The sequence below is a fragment of the Zonotrichia albicollis genome, chromosome 1 (assembly GCF_047830755.1).
Source record: "Zonotrichia albicollis isolate bZonAlb1 chromosome 1, bZonAlb1.hap1, whole genome shotgun sequence".
Lineage (NCBI taxonomy): Eukaryota > Metazoa > Chordata > Aves > Passeriformes > Passerellidae > Zonotrichia > Zonotrichia albicollis.
The window spans coordinates 57,448,835-57,466,804 of NC_133819.1; the positions used below are offsets into that span (position 1 = coordinate 57,448,835).

The window sequence follows — 17,970 nt, forward strand, 5'->3', positions numbered from 1 at the left end:
GCTTGTGGGATCTCAAGATCTGAGTCCTGGGATGCCGGGCCTCCGAGACCACCCTTGGGGGGCCCAGGAGTCCTGGAATGTTGCCAGAAGTGTCTGGTGGCAGGACTTTGACCCTACACGGGAGACGACACCTTTATGAAGATAAGAGGACTTCACCGGGGTGAATGGCGAAAAGATTAGCTAATTAGAGAGTGAGACACAAGGTTTAAGATTTATGTACAGGGGGGTTTAGAGAAGTAAGATGGAGGAATTGGGGTGTGTCCTGTCCTTCTTCTTCTTCCTCTTCTCCTCCATCTTCTTTGGCCATGGTGGCACTCTTGGATTGGTTATTACTGAGAGTGCACCGAGTTATAAGAATAAATGGTATTGGGGAAAAATGATAAATATTGTACACGTAACAATGGGTATAAAGATACATGGCTGCCCGGGAGGGCAGACAGTGTGCTCATGGCTGACTGCTGAGCAGATCTCTGTTCGGCTGAAAGAACATCTTTTAGATAAACAATTAATAAACATAAAAAACAAAAGAAGAACTGAAGCCTCTTCTCGTCCTTCGATACGCGGGCTGCCCCAAGGCCACTCCGGGCCTTTCCAGGCCCCTCAAACAGCCGAGATAAACCGGACATTTGGCGTCCCTGGGTGGGCAAGAACCACCACAACCTTTCGGGGGGAGATTAACCGGACACTTGGCGTTCCCTGGGCGGACAAGAACCACCACAACCTTTCGGGGGGAGAAATCCGGACATTTGGCGTTCCCTGGCGGGCACCACCACCACAACCTTTCGGGGGGGGCACCCTCAAAGCCCTGAAGACCAGAGAGAAGAAGAAAACAAAAAGCCAATAGAGTCTGCAAAAAAACAGCAGTCACTGAGGAATCCATCTCTCAGTTTCTGCCGAAGACAATTCGTAGCAGAACAGCCCGGACTGGACCAGAAAGGCGCCCTGGGACTACCTCTCGTGATCTGCTGGACAGAGACCGAGACCTCCGGACTGCTCTGACGATAGATTTGGTAAGAAAGCCTGAAAATAAGAACATGGGGGGCACACTTTCCCAGGAACAACGGGAAATTTTGTCCGCCTTATAAGGTGTGACACAAACATACACAAAAAAAAAAATTAGCTCTGGCCTTAAAAGGCCAGGAAGGAAAACCTCCAGACGCAGCAGACATCTTGGGGGGGGCCCTCAAAAGAGGGGGGGAGCAAGAATCCGGAAAAAAGTTAGCTCTGGCCTTAAGAAGCCAGGGGGAAAAGGCTCTCGAAGAAAGAGAGTGAGAAATATTATTAAAACACCCGGTCCCAAAACCCAGAAACCCCAGAAAACCCCAAAAGCGTCCTGAAAGCCCAGAGAGCATCGAGGACTCAGGAAAAGAAAGGGGGGAGCAGGGGGGGGAGAGGGGACCGGGGGAGGCGCTTTCTCGCAGCCAGGCTGCAGCGGAGCAGGCGGGGAGCGCGGGTAAAGAAAAATTAAGAGACGCGTGTTCAGATACGGCTTTGCTAAGCTCAGGGCCGGGGGGGGCAGCCGCCCCGGGGGCCGGCAAGGTAGCAGAAACGCGTGCGGCGGGCAAAACTCGCAAGAACCCGGGGCAGAATCACAAACCAACGCCTGGGCGTCTGACCCATGCAGCGAAATTAGGGGAAATTGCGCAGCCCCAGAAAGCTGCCATGCAGAGACGTAGGAGGCGCACGGTTGTGACGCAAAAACCCGGGACGCAGATCGGCCCGAACGCGGCGGGCGCGGGTGCCGGCGGGGGCGGGCCACACACACCGACGAAGGGCCACACACACACAGCATCGGAGGAGGAGGAGACAGAGTCAGGGGCAGACCGAGGGGGAAAAATTCAGAGGCGGAACAAAAAGGGAGAGGGAGAAATTACCTCGGGAGAGACAGGGAGCGGCTCGGAAAGCACGCATGCGCAGAGTAAAGAGCGCGGGCGGGGGCGGGCCAGACCCACGGTGATGTCTCAGGCGAGGAGGGGCCTTCTCCAGACTTGGTGCCTTTGGTAAAAACCCTCGTGGAGTCCAAGCCTCTCCCCTCCTGGGGAGGCATGTGTTCTAACCCTATTGTCAGTTGATTCAAAAACCAGGTAACCCCGGTCTCAAGTAAGCTTGCAAACAGCGACAATCGGCCGAATGAGAGGCAGCTGTGTTCATGGCTCCCAGCCGCGGAGCCCGGTGACAGCGCCACCTCGTGGGGGAATGACCGAAGTGCACGACAGGCCAGATCAGTTCGGCAGAGCCACAGTGTCATCTCGTAACGAGTCTGCAACTATGCAGCGATTTTCCTCAACAAGATATAAGAAGAAACGAATACTCAGACAAAAGTCGGGACTCAGACTGCAAAGGACAACTCAGAAGAGAAACAAGAGGAACCAAAGACTCTGGGGGGTTTTCTCCTTGGGGTCTTGAATTGCAATAGGCAATGGGGTAAATTTACCTATTACAGAGAAAAACTGACAAAGCATCATGGATTGATCAGCTGGCAGATTTCTTTGACATTTCTCCTATTTGGAGAAGAATTTTAAGGGTAGGGTTTTACGTTTTAATAGTCCTACTAGTCCTCATGATTGTCGTCCCGTGCATTTTTGTATGTCTGAAGCGCGCCATGAATCGGGTGATAAAAGAGGTTTTCTTGGTGCAAACAGAAGGGGGAGATGTGGGATCTCAAGATCTGAGTCCTGGGATGCCGGGCCTCCGAGACCACCCTTGGGGGGCCCGGGAGTCCTGGAATGTTGCCAGAAGTGTCTGGTGGCAGGACTTTGACCCTACACAGGAGACGACACCTGTATGAGGATAGGAGGACTTCACCGGGGTGAATGGCAAAAAGATTAGCTAATTAGAGAGTGAGACACAAGGTTTAAGATTTATGTACAGGGGGGTTTAGAGAAGTAAGATGGAGGAATTGGGGTGTGTCCTGTCCTTCTTCTTCTTCCTCTTCTCCTCCATCTTCTTTGGCCATGGTGGCACTCTTGGATTGGTTATTACTGAGAGTGCACCGAGTTATAAGAATAAATGGTATTGGGGAAAAATGATAAATATTGTACACGTAACAATGGGTATAAAGATACATGGCTGCCCGGGAGGGCAGACAGTGTGCTCATGGCTGACTGCTGAGCAGATCTCTGTTCGGCTGAAAGAACATCTTTTAGATAAACAATTAATAAACATAAAAAACAAAAGAAGAACTGAAGCCTCTTCTCGTCCTTCGATACGCGAGCTGCCCCAAGGCCACTCCGGGCCTTTCCAGGCCCCTCAAACAGCCGAGATAAACCGGACAACTGCTAGCAGGTGCTGTGAGTACAGAGAGATGTCCTCAGACTAAATGATATGTCTTTGTCATGGTAACCCTTTGCAGAAAATTTATTATCTTTCTATTACTCTGCCTCTTGAAGGATGGCTGTGTTTAACTGTCTCACTGTGACTGAATGTGTTTTGTGAAAAGGACAGAACCCCTTAGAGACTTGGTTTATGTGAAGCATCCTCCAAACATCAGGCTGCTTTGAAATAAACAGGGCTAGGAGACTTCTTCTCCTTTTTAATGCCTTTATTAAAAGTGATCAGCTCAGGATTGGGGGCTCGGCGGGGCTGCAGTCCCCGTCGTGTCTCTCAGGGCGACTCATAGGAGGAGGACATGCGCAGCTCTGTCCACTAGAGGCAGAGCCGGGGGATCTGGTCCTCGTGGGAGCCTTTAAGGGGTGGTGTCCCCGTCAGATCTTGGTTTCCCTGGTTCTGTCCCGCCCGATCCCGGCGTCGGGACGACTCTCTGCTCAGGGCGAGAGGGGCTCCGAAGGTGTTCAGCATCTCTGCAGGCTCAGCACTCGGCTCCTCACGTCCAGACATCACTTTAGTCTCTCAACTCTTAGGTGGCTCGTTGTTTTTAGGGTTTTCTCGTTGCATTTTGAGTCGGGGTCCCAAAAAAGCATGCTGGTCTTGGAATCACTTTGCATAACCCCCCCCACCCTCTCAGGTGTCTTCACTATGGTAGGAAAAGAGAACACCTTAGCCTCGGGGAAGAGCCATCACCCCACCCCAGCCAGGGCCTTTACTAATACAAAAGGGGCGATAAGCTACAATGACCCGTGATTACAATAACAAAGCACGCAGAACCCTGGCAGGGACAGAGATCTGGCTGCCTTTTTGTAACTTTTTCTCACAAAAAAAATATTAACCGAATTTTTGTTCATAACATGCTTGAACTGAGATTCAGAATTCCAGTGAGCTCAAGACTCAGGAAAGCAAGGTGATCCTACAAGGTCATCTAAGTGAAAATTTCTAGCAGAATCAGATGACCAGGAATTTAGACTCATAGTTGTCCAACTCATGCCATCATTTCCAAGCATTCAAGTCAGCATAAGCTTGTATAGCTTATAATCTACTGCAATACTTACTTGCATCATGACCTATGCTAAGACTTCCTCTTCACTACTGACTGACCTATCTAAATCTAGAAGCAAATACTTCCACAGAGACAGCAACAAAAAATTATCCTCCAAGGTGTCTCAGAGGTCCTCCTATAATAAGTGCCAATACCTAACACAGTCCTGAAAAAAAAAAAATCATTTTTACAGGCATTGCACAGTTTATGTTCTTTGACTCACTCAACTTGCTTTAGTCATCACCTCCTTAAAGAGACATTTCTTAAGAAAGTAATTCAATTACTAGAAACCACTTACTGCTCTTCAAAAATGGTAGCAGATGGCAGAATTGCCAGTTCTTTCAATTTTTGTTAATAATACTACACCACTCAAGGTCTCTCAAACACCAAAAAAAAAAAAAAAAAGAAAAAAAAAGACAAAAAAAGACAAAAAAAAAAACCACCCACAAACCATGCTTCATTCAGTTTACTCAAATTTAACCCCAAATCCACAATCTCCTGTTAGCAGACACTGATCTACCAGCAGGTGACAGTCACTGTGAGTTCAGGAGGTTTCAACTGCCCCTGGTTTCTTTTAAAAAGACCTCTGTGAGGTGGGTGAGAAGAGTGAGAAGAGTGCTTAATATTCTTTCCTTAGGACCCAATGCACCTAGAACGAGCCACAAACTACAAAAGCATCAAGGTAAATCATCTAACCAAAGCTGGACAGACTACATTTATTCATCCCGGAAAACCGCCTTTATCAAACACATTTCTGAACAAAATTCTGAGAGATCTTAAAATAATCAAAGACTGATCCCAATCCAAAGCAAACTCCTAAAATCTTTGAATGTAGAAGCAACACTGGGGGAAATGCCACTAAAAAAAACCCCTATAAGCTTATGCCAGGATTCTGACTCACGTACTGCTAGTTTCTATCTTAATAAGAAATAAATACCCTCAGAAAGACAAAAAGTTCCAAATGACACACATGCACATAAAAAACTTTTGAAAATATCTTCTGGTGTGGGGAAGAGGTAAGGGATTAAATCTCTCTGTAACCTGACGAGTGCTATCTTACCTGCAGGATAAGCACCCAAGTAGAATTCTGAGAAAATTCAATGCAAAGAAAATCCTAATTCTTTTGGAAAATCTTGACTTAAAAAAGAGCAACTTAAGAGGAGGCAGGGCAATACAAGTTCAATAGAGAACAAGCTTAACAGTTTTTAAGATGTTTGGTTGAGAAGCAGAGCATAAAATTTGCAATCACCAGTCCCTTGTCCATGTATATGATCAGTTCTACCCACATTTAAGAGGTCTGAAGTTGAAATAAACAAGAAAAACATATTCATGAGAGTGAACTATTGTGGATTGTCAATAAATAAAATTTTTCTACACTCAACTAAAATTTCTGCATAGTAACCAAATACTACAGAGGAGGCTCAGAGTGCTACTGAGCAAGTTTACTTCCCTCATCCTGCAGAATACGTGATGTTGTTCTGGACAATTAATGTCAATTTCTTCAAGAGTTGTAGCTTAGGAGTTGTTGCAGCCCTGCTTCCCATCTACATTCTTCTTGCATTCCCTCTATCTAGTCTGGAACTCCATGTCAGCAGACAGAGAAATGTCTTCCAGCAGACAAGAATGAACAATCCCTCCCCAATTACAGAGTCACGTGCGGGCTATAAGCAATTTTTCAAACATAAAAGGAAGGCGGGAATTTGCTAGCCCTATGTTAGCAAGCTAAAACAAGCCAGCCTGCAGATGGCAAGGATCAAAGCATCTAAGTCACCTCAAAATTAATCCCCTTCAGGAATGTTCACCACCTCCCATTCACACATACTATATCCCTCCTGTCCCTCCCAGAGCAATAAAGTCTTTGAAATTAGAATGATTACCCAGAATACCATCACGGTTTGACACTGGCCAAACACCAGGCACCCATGAAAGTCACCCACTCACCCTCCTACAGCTGGGCAAAGGGTTCATGAGCTAAGGACTGGAAGAAGACACTCCAAGGGCAAAACAGGCTCAATTTAGAGGTACAAAGTAAATTTAATATTAATAAAATAGGAGGAGGATAATGAGAAGTAAAATAAGCCCTTAATACCACTTTTTTTTTCCCCCAATGCCTCCCTCCTTCCTACTGACAGTGGAAAGAGATAGGGGGCAGAGTTTTGGTCAGTTCACCCCAGATCTTCTTCCACTGCTCAGGGAGAAAAGTCCTTCCATCATGAGACCGTGGGGTTCCTCCTACAGGACACAGTTCTCCGTTAACTTCTCCAATGTGGCTCCAATCTCATGAGCAGCAGCATTCCCAAAACCACTGCAATGTGAGTCCCTCCCACAGACAAAGAGTCCTCCCAAAACTGCTGCAGCATGAGTGAGTCTTGCACAGGGTGCAGTCCTCCAAGGACAGGCTGCTCCAGCCTGGAAGCAGGGACCCCCTCTCTCCATTGTTTCCCACTGGACCACAGCTTCCTCCAAGCATCCACCCACTCCAGCATGAGCACCTCCCCCACGGGCTGCAGATCTCTGCATCCCCCATGGATCCCCATGGGCTGCAGGAGTACAGCTCCTTCACCATGGTCATCAGTCACCACAGCCTGCAGAGGTATCTTGGCTCTGGTGCCTGGAGCACCTCTTCCCACTCCTTCACTGACCTTGGTGTCTCCATGTTGTTTCCCTCACATGTTCTCACTGCCTCCTCTTCTCTGGATAGAAAAACACCGTGCCCCCACTTTGTTTTGATTTTCTTCTTAAATATGTTATCACAGAGGCATTACCATAATTTCTAATTGGCCCAGCTTTGGCCAGAAGCATGTTCATCTTCAGACTCATCAGGGATTGTCTCTGCTGGACATGGTGGAAACTTCTAGCAGCTTCTCACAGAAGCCACCTCTGTGACCCCCCACTACCAAAAACGAGGCCATGCACAACAATATGGCTTTACTCACATTTCAGTCCAGCTCAGTCAAACCAAGTTTTCTAATTAAGCAGAATAACTATATTTTCACAAAATCTCACACCTGCAGGGGACATAGTCTCACTTGAAAGCACAGAGCTAAAGGCACTAACCAGGACAACTGGATCTTGTATATGAAGTGTTAATTCAACTAGGGTCTGCCTTCTTCATAAATAGCCACAAACCATTAGAAAACAAGTCTCAAAGATTCTTCTGATTATCTATCAATTCCTTCTAGCAACACATGATCTTGCATCCCACAATCATTGAGCATTTGGAATCGATAGTCTTAAGCTAAACTGAGAATCAATGCTTCAGTCCTGGTTTTCCTCAGAAGTACTGTTCTGTACTTGTAGATTCAAGATGTCACAGTTGAACACAGCCACTCTTTCCCAATTAGCCCCCAAATCCTCTTTCTTGGTAAGAGGCATATTCTCTCCTGCAGACAATAATGAAAGCTGGAGTGCCTCATTATGTCTCTAACCTTTGGTAAAGGTCAGCTTGTTCATACACCTTATTACCCTAACACAACGAGAACAGCTATTCTCTTTTCAGGGCAGAATTAGCATCTGCATTTCAAAATAAAATAGAGTAACAGCATGTATACACACAGGGAACGGTCAAAGTGTTTTAATGACATACAACTAGAAAGTTAAAACTGCAATTTTTTTTTTAAATTTGTTTTCTTCAAATTACCTCTGCATAGCAGAGAGAGTAGGTATTAAACAAAAGAATACTCCCCGCAAAAGCTAAAAGATTTTGACACGCTACTCTTGCACTTCCTGGGGAATGGAGTTCTAACTGGCTTCTGGCATAACTCCTCTATAGGTTCATTTCCTAGATGGAACTATAAATCTTATGATGCATTTTATCAGTGCTAACAATAAAACTATTGTGCTTCAGGAAAGCTATTCCTTGGAGAAAAGTCCAGTGTGCTTACCAAGGCTGGGGATGGGGGAGGGGGGAGAAAAATATCACAAATTAAGCACATTACAGAAAGCAGTACAGAAGTCAAAGCACAATATTAGACTGAAAAGGCAGAATTTTTAAGCTTCAAAAGGCAAGAACTCTATGGAAGAATATTAAGTGTCAAGCCAGAAATAAAACTAATTCCTCCTCTGGCCCATCATTAAGTGTCTTGAAACAACATACGTAATTTAATATAGACAGACAAATTTTAACATAAGATTCGAGCTTTCACATTTAAATATACTTTTGGAAGGCAGGCAGGTAAAGGAGCAGAAGGGCAGCACCAAAATATTTTACGTAACCACAGTATATAAGACAGAAAGAAATTAGACAAAAAGAATACTACCATCCATAAAATACTGCAGAATACAAAAAGCTCTCAACTACAGTAAGACCTCAAAATAACAGAACAGCTGGTATCAACTGCAGCAAGGACACTGCTGAATACCTGCTGAAAGGGAATACCTGCAAAGTTACAAAAAGCACAGAATTGTCAGGCATTTGTTTCCACAATCATAAAGAATATATGTAAAGACTTGCCCATATTTATGTGCTATAATTTACTTATAGATTGAAGATGCACTTCTGAAACATGCATATTGCTGATATTTGAAAGACAGTTTTATTTCAACAAACCATGCTCAAAGAGCAAGAGCAACTATAATAGAATAGCAGGGGGTTTTTTAAATGTTTATGATCTTACAGGTCAAAAAAAAAAAAAAATCCAATACTGGGGCTAGACCAGAGCCCCAACAGAGAACAGACAGAAATTTTAGGAAACAGGCTAATAACAATCTCAGTGGTTCAGTTGAAATCTACTAATCCAAACATTTATTACTTAAAATCCAGTCTACTACTTTAAAAAAACCCTGCAGAGTTTGATCTTAAACACCCTAACCTACTGAATTTGCCACTGGAAATGCCAGGTTTCCCAGAACCTGCAGTAATAGGTTGTACTTGACTTTTCATCTTCCAAATCAAATCCATCTCAACTGAAAATAAAAGTAGTCCTAAAGACTGAGTGTGGCTGATAACTGCAAGAATAATTGAATGACTGGAAAAAAAGATTACATGCCTCAGGAATTACTTATTTCTAACTTAGTGAAATACTTTGTGTTCTTAAAGGAAGCATTTTCAGAGGTTTTTCAAGCACAAATTAAATTGATTACATACTAAAATCAACAGCAATTCATTAAATCACAGACCTAGGCTCTCATTTCTTGACCACCACAACAGTCTACGTGTTTATTAGCTATAATCAGGTAACAACACAGTCATCAAAGCCAGAGGGAACAGTTTGTTACCAAAATCCAAGCAGCTGAAGTTTCTTCATGTATATATAATAAATTAAAAAACAGCAAATCACCTATAACCTGGCAGACATACAATATCAACTATTTGTTTAAAATTACATTTCAATTGCAAACACGACAGGAAAGTGCACCAGGTAAACAAAACCTAGCACATATTTTCAGAAAACCAGACGTTCCCAGAAGTACACAATACCCACAAAGATATTCTTTATGGCTACTATTTCCAGGACACTGACTGTTAGAAAAGTATCCTGTAACAAGTCACTATCATCCATTCATCAAAAGCTTGCATGCACAAAAGCTGTATTTCCATTACTAACTCATTTACAATTAGGGTAAAAGTCACACCAGGCTGTGGAACACAGATCATGTCTCCCTCTTCACTAGCTCCATGAGAGGCAGAAGACAAGGATGCTCACAATGCAGTACAGGAACTAACACTGCTAAAGCTAGGCATTACAAACCATCCATCTCTGGAAGAAACCTCTTGCTAATGGAGCAATCTACTAGCTTGTGGTTGGTATAAAACAGCCAGGAATGCCTGATCTGAGCACATCTCAGTCTCTCCTGTTACAGCAATTGCTCTTCATACTAAAGCACTGAAGCAGGAAGGGGATAATCTGCATGTACAGCATACTAAAAGGCATACCGGAAGACTTCTAAGCCAGTACACTGTCCTCTGATGTGGAAGGCTCACCTTCAAGCTCCTTCTCACCTTTTCTTCCAGATTGCACATGAGCACCCCAAACACAGTGCTATGGTATCTGTCTTTTCTTGGCTCTCTGAATAGTGGATTATTTACCACAACGATCTAGTCTTAGATTCCAACACCAATTTTACCTCTCTTCTTCACAATGGGTTGCCCTCAATTCCCCCTATGGTGCTAAAGTACCAACTTACCTAACAGCAGTAAGCTATCTCTGCTAACCACTACAAACACAGCCACAGCCCTGAAACAGGAAAAAACCTCAGTATATCAGAGGATTGAGCTACTGACACTACTGCTGCCAGAGGTCTGGAGAAGGAGGATGTACCCACCTATGCAAGGACAAGAAGCAACAGCAGCATCCTGTCACTGACCAGCAGCATGAAAGAAGGTGCAGAATGCAGAACACAGCTCTCTGGGCCTTCTTTATCCCCTCCAGAGAACACGTGGTAAGCCAGATCAAAGTGTTCTCTGGGTCACTTTCAACTGCAGCAACTTGCTGAATCACTAAACCAAGAGATATGGAAACCTAAGTGCACAAAAAAAGCCCCCAAAATGCACTAAGTGAGATGAATAAAGATGATTAGGACATAAAAATGTTCTATTTTGGCAACCAAGAAGCTTTGCAAAACCTGACATTTTTGTCTGCCAAAAGATAAGAGGTGCAACATGCTTTATATGGCACAAAGAAACATTGATAGAGAAAATATTTCAGCAGAGACCCTGGTATACAACAAGGCAATATTACACAAATATAAATATCCCTCATCAAATTAGATACTAGCAATTTCTTTTTACCTTATCTCCTCAAAAGAATTTTAGTAGTACTAGCTGCAAAAAAAGAACAAGTACAGAAAGACCTATTGAAGAAGAGAGACCACCCATTTTACTTCAACTAAAAAGACAGCTTTAAATACAGTTCTTCTACTGATCAATGATAATGTGCTTACAAAGCATTGAGTCTGAGATACTGTATGAAAGTACACAAGGTAGTATAGTACATTGAAAATTTTACATATGGTCTAATGTACATTCTTCCTTGAATTGAAAAGAGCTCAAACTCACATCACAGGATTCCACAGTTTCCCCAACTAAAATTATCCTTCAAGAAAAACCATAATACAGCATTTTAATTGAAAGTAAAATCAGATGTCTACAATCACCTTTTCACTCCGTCTGCAAGCATATGGATTTGACCAAGTTGGGAGGAAAAAAGATGCCCTCTACCCTGCTTTTTGTTTGTTTCATGGTTAAGGCTTAAAAGATATCACCACCAAAGTTTTGTTTTTTCAGTAAATTAATGCAAGACTAAAAGTTAAAAAGCTAAGTTCTAGAGGTTTCTCCTGAACATATAAAACCTAATAGACTGTTCTCCAAACACCACCATTCTTTTTCTTATTCTCCAAATCACAAATAAATACATTTCTAAATGGATTCACATCCTGTTTCTGCCATCCTCAAAGCTAAGAGAGGTCTGTGAAGCTCATGGAACTACGAAGATATAACAGCATCTTCCCTTTCTCTGTCTTTGAGGCTGCTTAATTTCCTCAGGTCCTTTTCAGTGGATGTACACTGAAAGCAGGCTGCATCAACACATCTGTCCATTACACTGCTGCATATCAATCTGCCACCTTATGCCTCAAGCAATTAATTATCTCAATTCTGTTATCACAAAGGTCTGTACCTGCAAGGTAATTAGATAGTAGCATGGTGGAGCAGGCAAGATGAGAGAGGGAGTAGTGAGCAAAACAAAAAGGAAAGGTAGACACCTAATCCCTGTGAAGCAAGGCAATGTTAATTTCCTGTCACTGGCAGATCACTACAACAGACCCTGAAGATTATGAAAATTCTGGCTTAATGTATCAAGCACAGAAAAGCTATACTCTTTTCCAGAAGTTAACAAGTCCTGAGTATGCAAATCCAGTTATATTGTTAAACTGTGAAAAAAGCAACTTTAAAAGCACAGTTAAATTGTGAAATATATCAATACAGAAGACTATCAAGTGGAGAAAAAAGGGTGAGGGGGCACTTACACACATTAAGTGTATTACCATTATCACTGCAGACTCCCTCACACTACCATAAATGTAAGAAAACCTCAGACATACCTCAGGGTGATAGTGACTTGTTACAGGATACTTTTCTGAACAGTCAATGTCCTGGAAATAGCAGCTATAAAGAATATCTTTGTGGGTATTGTGTACTTCTGGGAACATCTGGTTTTCTGAAAATATGTGCTAGGTTTTGTTTACCTGGTGCACTTTCTTGTCATGTTTGCAATTGAAATGTAATTTTTAACAAATTGTTGATATTGTATGTCTTTTATCAGAAACAGCAGCCTGGTCTATCCCTAGCTATAAAACATCATATTGCATGCTGTTTCTCTGAAACTCAAGTTTTTATTCATCATCAAATGGCAGGCTTTGGGGACGTTGGCCTGCCAGAACCTTTAACAGCTTTGATATTTCCCAGATGCTTGCTTTCCCTACTCCTCACTAAAATAATGTGCTCCCAAACACCTGCAAATACTTACATACAAATCCAATCCCTGTTACAGGCCTGCTGTGTAAGAAATAACTAAGCAGAAACCAAACTTAACTTTTAGAGAGGGTATCCAGTCACATGATTTGCTTCTCACCTTCCACCCACAAAGGTACTAAGACCAGGAGAAATAACAGAACAAAAGATCCAAAAACCAGCTCAGACAAAACAAACAAAAAAAGAAAGGAAAAAAAAAAAAAAGCAAAACCAAAAAGCTGAATCATTCACTCCCCGTCTCCCACCTCTACTATCACACATCTTCGTTCCTTCACAGCAGGAGAGTCTCCAAAAGAGGTATTTTCCAAGAGACTCTTCAGCAATAGGTCAAGTGTGTAGCTGATACATCAAACTCTCATTATGACATGGTAACTTCTGGTTACTTTCAGTTCTGTATTTGAGCCAAGATCCTTCCAAAATGCAAATGAGTTAATAATCCCGTTCTTCAACTGGCAGCCAGAAAAACACCACTAGAAATTCTCACCAGGAATAATATGGAACTGTAAGCCCTAAAATTAAATGCTAACCAATTATTAAGTTTCTGTAGCGTTTTTACTGACTTCTAAAATAATTTCCTTACATTGGTTCTCCTTCATTATACCTGTTCTGCAATTTCAGAACTACTCTATTTTAGTTATCATTGCTCTTTTTGTTAAAGAGTATATTTAGGAGACACGTAGGTAATTATACTAACAAAGTTTTATCCAAATAAGTGCCACCCATCTCTCAAAAATACCAACATTCTCTGTCATTACAGTCACTTCCAGAGAAGGGAAGTCAGACAAAAGAGAATAAGAGACTCCTCATCAGGTTTTTCTAATGCAAAAAGAAATTGCTGTATTTTTCCAATATTCTGCCTTATTATATCTCTGTCTCAGTGGTATCTTCTGATCTGCTAGCTATAGAGGTTATAGTCAAAGCGGCAGATAACCCAGAGGAATGGACTAACATGCCTCCCTGGCAAGCAGCCCAGAGAGAGAATGAAAAAGATCCCTGTTGTGGGTTCTATGTTTGAGATAGAAATATTTTCTGAATGACCAGAAAACAAGAGCAGGCCAAAGAAGGTAATACCAATGGTGATGATATCCAAAAATATCACAGCTATTTTAGTAAAACAAAGTGTGACCAGCAGAAAGGTACTTTGGATTAAATCAGAGATTGAAAGGAACATGGATTAAACTACTTGTGGCCACTGCCTTCTCTAAATAATCATTCCCTGGGGCACATGCACAATCTAAACTGAAACAGAATGTTTTCATTTAAATCATAGAAAACTCTTGGTAATGCATCACTAATTCATGAGCACATGTACTTCCAACAAATTATATAACTAATTAAAATTTCCAATAAACATGAGTTATTAGAAGTAATCGATTTAGTTACACAAAAAAAAGCCAATTCTGCCTACGTAGGAAGAAAACCCCACTATTTTCAATAGTTTCTCTTCTAGGTTCACTAGAACCTAGGTTTCAATAGGTTCACTACTTTCTGAGGTTCTCTTTCACAGCTTCAACCTCATCAAAAATATCATTCGTTTATGCAAAAGTCCTGCTTAGCCTAGACTAACAGTAGTTCTTTCTTTTAAAAATTAGTCATTTTAAGACATCTGTAATCAGTTGAAGTTGACCAGCGTACAGAAATTTCCTATCAAATATCACATAAAATAGTCCCTAAGTCCTTATAGCTTTCACTTCTGTTTCATCATAACTTGTAGAAAGTAAACACTGTGATTACAAATGTACTGACTACCACCAAATACTTCTCAACATTAAAAAAAAAAAGATAAAAAAACCCACTCTGTTGAACATATAAGCAGCATTCCAAAATAAAAAATTCAAGTTACAGAAAATACTGTAGTTCTCACCTTCTCACCTAATCCTAGACTTGGAAATGTGACTCTTGGTTAAGGTGCAACTCCCTTACATTCAGGAGACCACCCGACATGGAGGATCACAGCTGTGGTGCACTACTGGCCAGCACCAATGCCAAAAACTGCTCAAGACCTGGACGTTTGTGAGAAGACATACAAAGGTTCTAAATACCGATCCTCAGTAAGGATCATTTATCTAAGAAAGTGATCAGAAGGCTTCAAGCATCTGGAAGTTTTAGCCAGTGATGGCAAGACACTGCCAACAGTTCAGAAAATCTGGGCATCGGGAGAGATCTGGGTGGGTACCAAAACCAGCACCATTTATCGCACACACCAGCAGATGTGCCGAGGCCCAAGGCAGCCTCAGCAAGGGCTGTCTGTGGACGACGAGCTAAGCGGGGAAGGAGGGGGAGGTCTCCCCGCTGGCGGACGCACCTCAGCCCCAGACCGGGCGTCTCCCTGCCTGACAAACCCACAGGCTGAAGTAACTTTCTAAGAGAGAAGAGAGTGCCGGCCACTAAGTTGCCCAGCATGGAGAGAGAGCTAGCGTGACTACAAAGATACGGGAGCGCCTTCCCGCCCCCTCGGCCGGAGCCTGCCTGCGGACGGCACGGCCCTCACAGCCCCGGCGCCATCCTGCCTTCCCTGCGGCAGGACTCTACCACTTCTACCCTCCTGGTAATATGAACTCCCGAACACTGTCTCAGCAGACGGCGCTCCCAATCCCCCTCTAGACTGCCTGAACCCCCGCCCGGCCCCACCACCGGGAACTGCACCCTTCCCGCCCTAACACGCTCCGAGGCGGGAGCGGCGCCCTGGCACCCGGTAGCGGCGACTGTGGGGGCCCCGCATCCCCTCAATCCCCACCGCGGCGGCCCCGCGGCCCGCCGAAGGGCCTCCCTCCCTTCCCCGCCGCCGAATCTCCTCCGCCCCACCAGGAACAAAGCCCCGCGCCGCCGCACCGGCCGGCGCGTTATCATTGCCGTGGATCACGACGGCCGACAAAGTTTACCTCGTTTTCCCGGCTCAGCGACAGGACAAGGCGGCTCGGCCGGGGAGCGGGAGCAGGCTTCCCCCTCCCCCAGCGCCGCACACACTTGTTTTTATTTTCTCTGCTCCCTCCCGCCGTGAGAAGCCTCCAGCGTCTCGATCAAGGCTGAACAGGAGGCGGGGAAGAGGCGCGTGGCACTGCTCCCGGCTTGGGGCGGGGGGGGTACGGGGTAGCCTAGCCGTGCCTTGCTGCCCCTCACCCTGAAGCGGCGACACCAGCTCCCTCCTCTGGCCTGCGCCATCTCCCCGCGGCAGCCTGACTGCCTCGTTCGGAGGGCTTGCGAGGGGGGTAGGGGATCTTCAGGACGGGAGAGTGCCGCCACCCCTAGGGTCCTGCATGGCTTGGCTTTCCTCCCTGTATCCCGGCGGCTTTGAGCTTAAGTGCCGGGTTAGAAGTTGCAGCTCCTGGAATAAGAGCATTTACCTCTCTCCGGGACGGCTTGGCTTGGCTTCCGGCAGAGGAGTGAGGCTAACACCCATAAGCAGCCACGCGCAAAGCAGCCACAGTAAGGAAGCCAAAACCGAGAGGTTTGCACCTTTTAGTTTCTCAGCACAGCATCAGAGATGCAAAGATGATCCCTAAAATCACAGCTTAGATGCTGCTTGTTATAGACACGTATTACAATATTGGCTCTTTGCAAATATTGAAATGAATACTATATGTATTGTGTTGGAAAGTTATGCTGTATTAATCTCTTTTAAGTAGTGTGGTAAATATACTTTTTAGGCTATAGCATAATATTAAAATAGAAACTATGTGATGTAAGATACTTTTTGTAACTAGCTCAAGGAATGGAAAGGATAACCAAGAAATTCTTCGCATTATCCTAACTGGATAGAGATAACAGCAACAGACGCAAAGATCCCAAGAGAAGAAGTATCACCTCCTTATCAGGAAAGCTCAGACTTCGAGGAACCAAGAAGATTGATTTTCAAGATGGGGGGGAAGTTAAAATTAAGCAGAAACACCCTAGTGTGAAAGGAAGGTTTGAATCATGTATGAGATATATGAATATGCAATAGGCTATTGCTTTTAAGGGGTAATTCTTTGTTAGCAAGGTGTGCTTTGTGGCAGAGTGCAGGCACATAGACGTCCATAATCCTTTACTTTTTATTGTCTCTTATTGTCCTAATTTTTATTACTATTTTCATTACACTACAAAACTTTTAAAATTTTAACAAAAGTGAATGGCATTTTTCACACTGCCTAAGGCTGCAGATTCCCTCTGTACATATGTTCATGCAATAGAGTTCTTTACTACACTGGTATTTATGCTATTTACACATCAAGAATTACCTCTCCCTTGAAGTAGCTCACGAAAGGGCAGCTCCATGCCTGGAGCTCCTGCCGGACATACACACATGGCACTGTTCTCTGTACCTGCTGGTTCACAGCTACTTCCACTTGCATAAAGAGTAACTTCCATAACTTTCCTTTGGTGCAGAATTTCACCCCCAAAGGGACTCTGAAATTTAGCTAAAATGGGTATGACTTGAGGCCATTCCTTGCATATATATATATATATATATGTAATCAAATATTAACTGAAGCAAAAAGGAACTTAATTAATAGAATTGGATTTGCTAACACACACCACACTCAGATGGCCTCACTTGAGGTGAATGCATATTACTAGTGATAAAGAAAAAGATTTGAGCATGCCTCTTATGACTAGGACCCCATGTAAACATGATGTGACCTTGTTGTAGCTTGTCCCAGAAACAAGCTCAGGGAAGTGACAAGCAATAATAAATACTTTATTACTCTTAGAGGCTAGATTTACAGCCAGCCTATTCTAGCACTAGGCACTTCTTCTGGCTGATTTAGGCAATACATTGGCTGATGTTTGCAATTCCATTGCATTGAGGACAAAGGACCACCAAGAAACAGAGATCTTTAGAGATCCCAGAGATGGGTTTCGAAGTTCAATGTTAAGTCTGTTCTTTGCAATGGAAATTTCATATTATGGGAATAGACAAAGTGCCTGCAACACCAACAAAACAAAAAGAGAATTACAATCACCTTCTAGCTTTCAAGCAAAAGTTTCAAAACTTGACCTCCAATGAAAGAAGGTAGAAATGACTATATATTTTTTGAAATTTAAACTACCATGATTTAGCACTCTGACAACATGGTTTTTAAATTCTTCCACTTAGGCAATACTTCACATATATGCAGACACCAGCTTACAGATGCACGTGTTTTAC

At 43.5% G+C, this 17,970-nt stretch overlaps 1 protein-coding gene across 5 annotated transcripts in view; it reads right to left on the minus strand.

Moving 5' to 3' along the window:
* The window catches only part of TNS3 (tensin 3), a 201,999-nt gene extending 185,716 nt beyond the window's left edge, over positions 1-16,283 (minus strand). For 2 of the 5 annotated variants that reach the window (XM_014272991.3, XM_026798161.2), the window contains exon 1: positions 15,725-15,862. Coding sequence is in view for 1 of the 5 variants with exons in the window: in XM_026798154.2 (XP_026653955.1) it covers positions 16,187-16,242 (56 nt within the window). In the remaining 4 variants the exon portion in view is untranslated. Of the gene's footprint in view, positions 1-15,724; positions 16,117-16,186 lie in introns of those variants that run through there. The other 3 variants (XM_026798154.2, XM_074542013.1, XM_026798159.2) reach the window with 3 other exon arrangements.
* Positions 16,284-17,970: the final 1,687 nt, after the last annotated feature.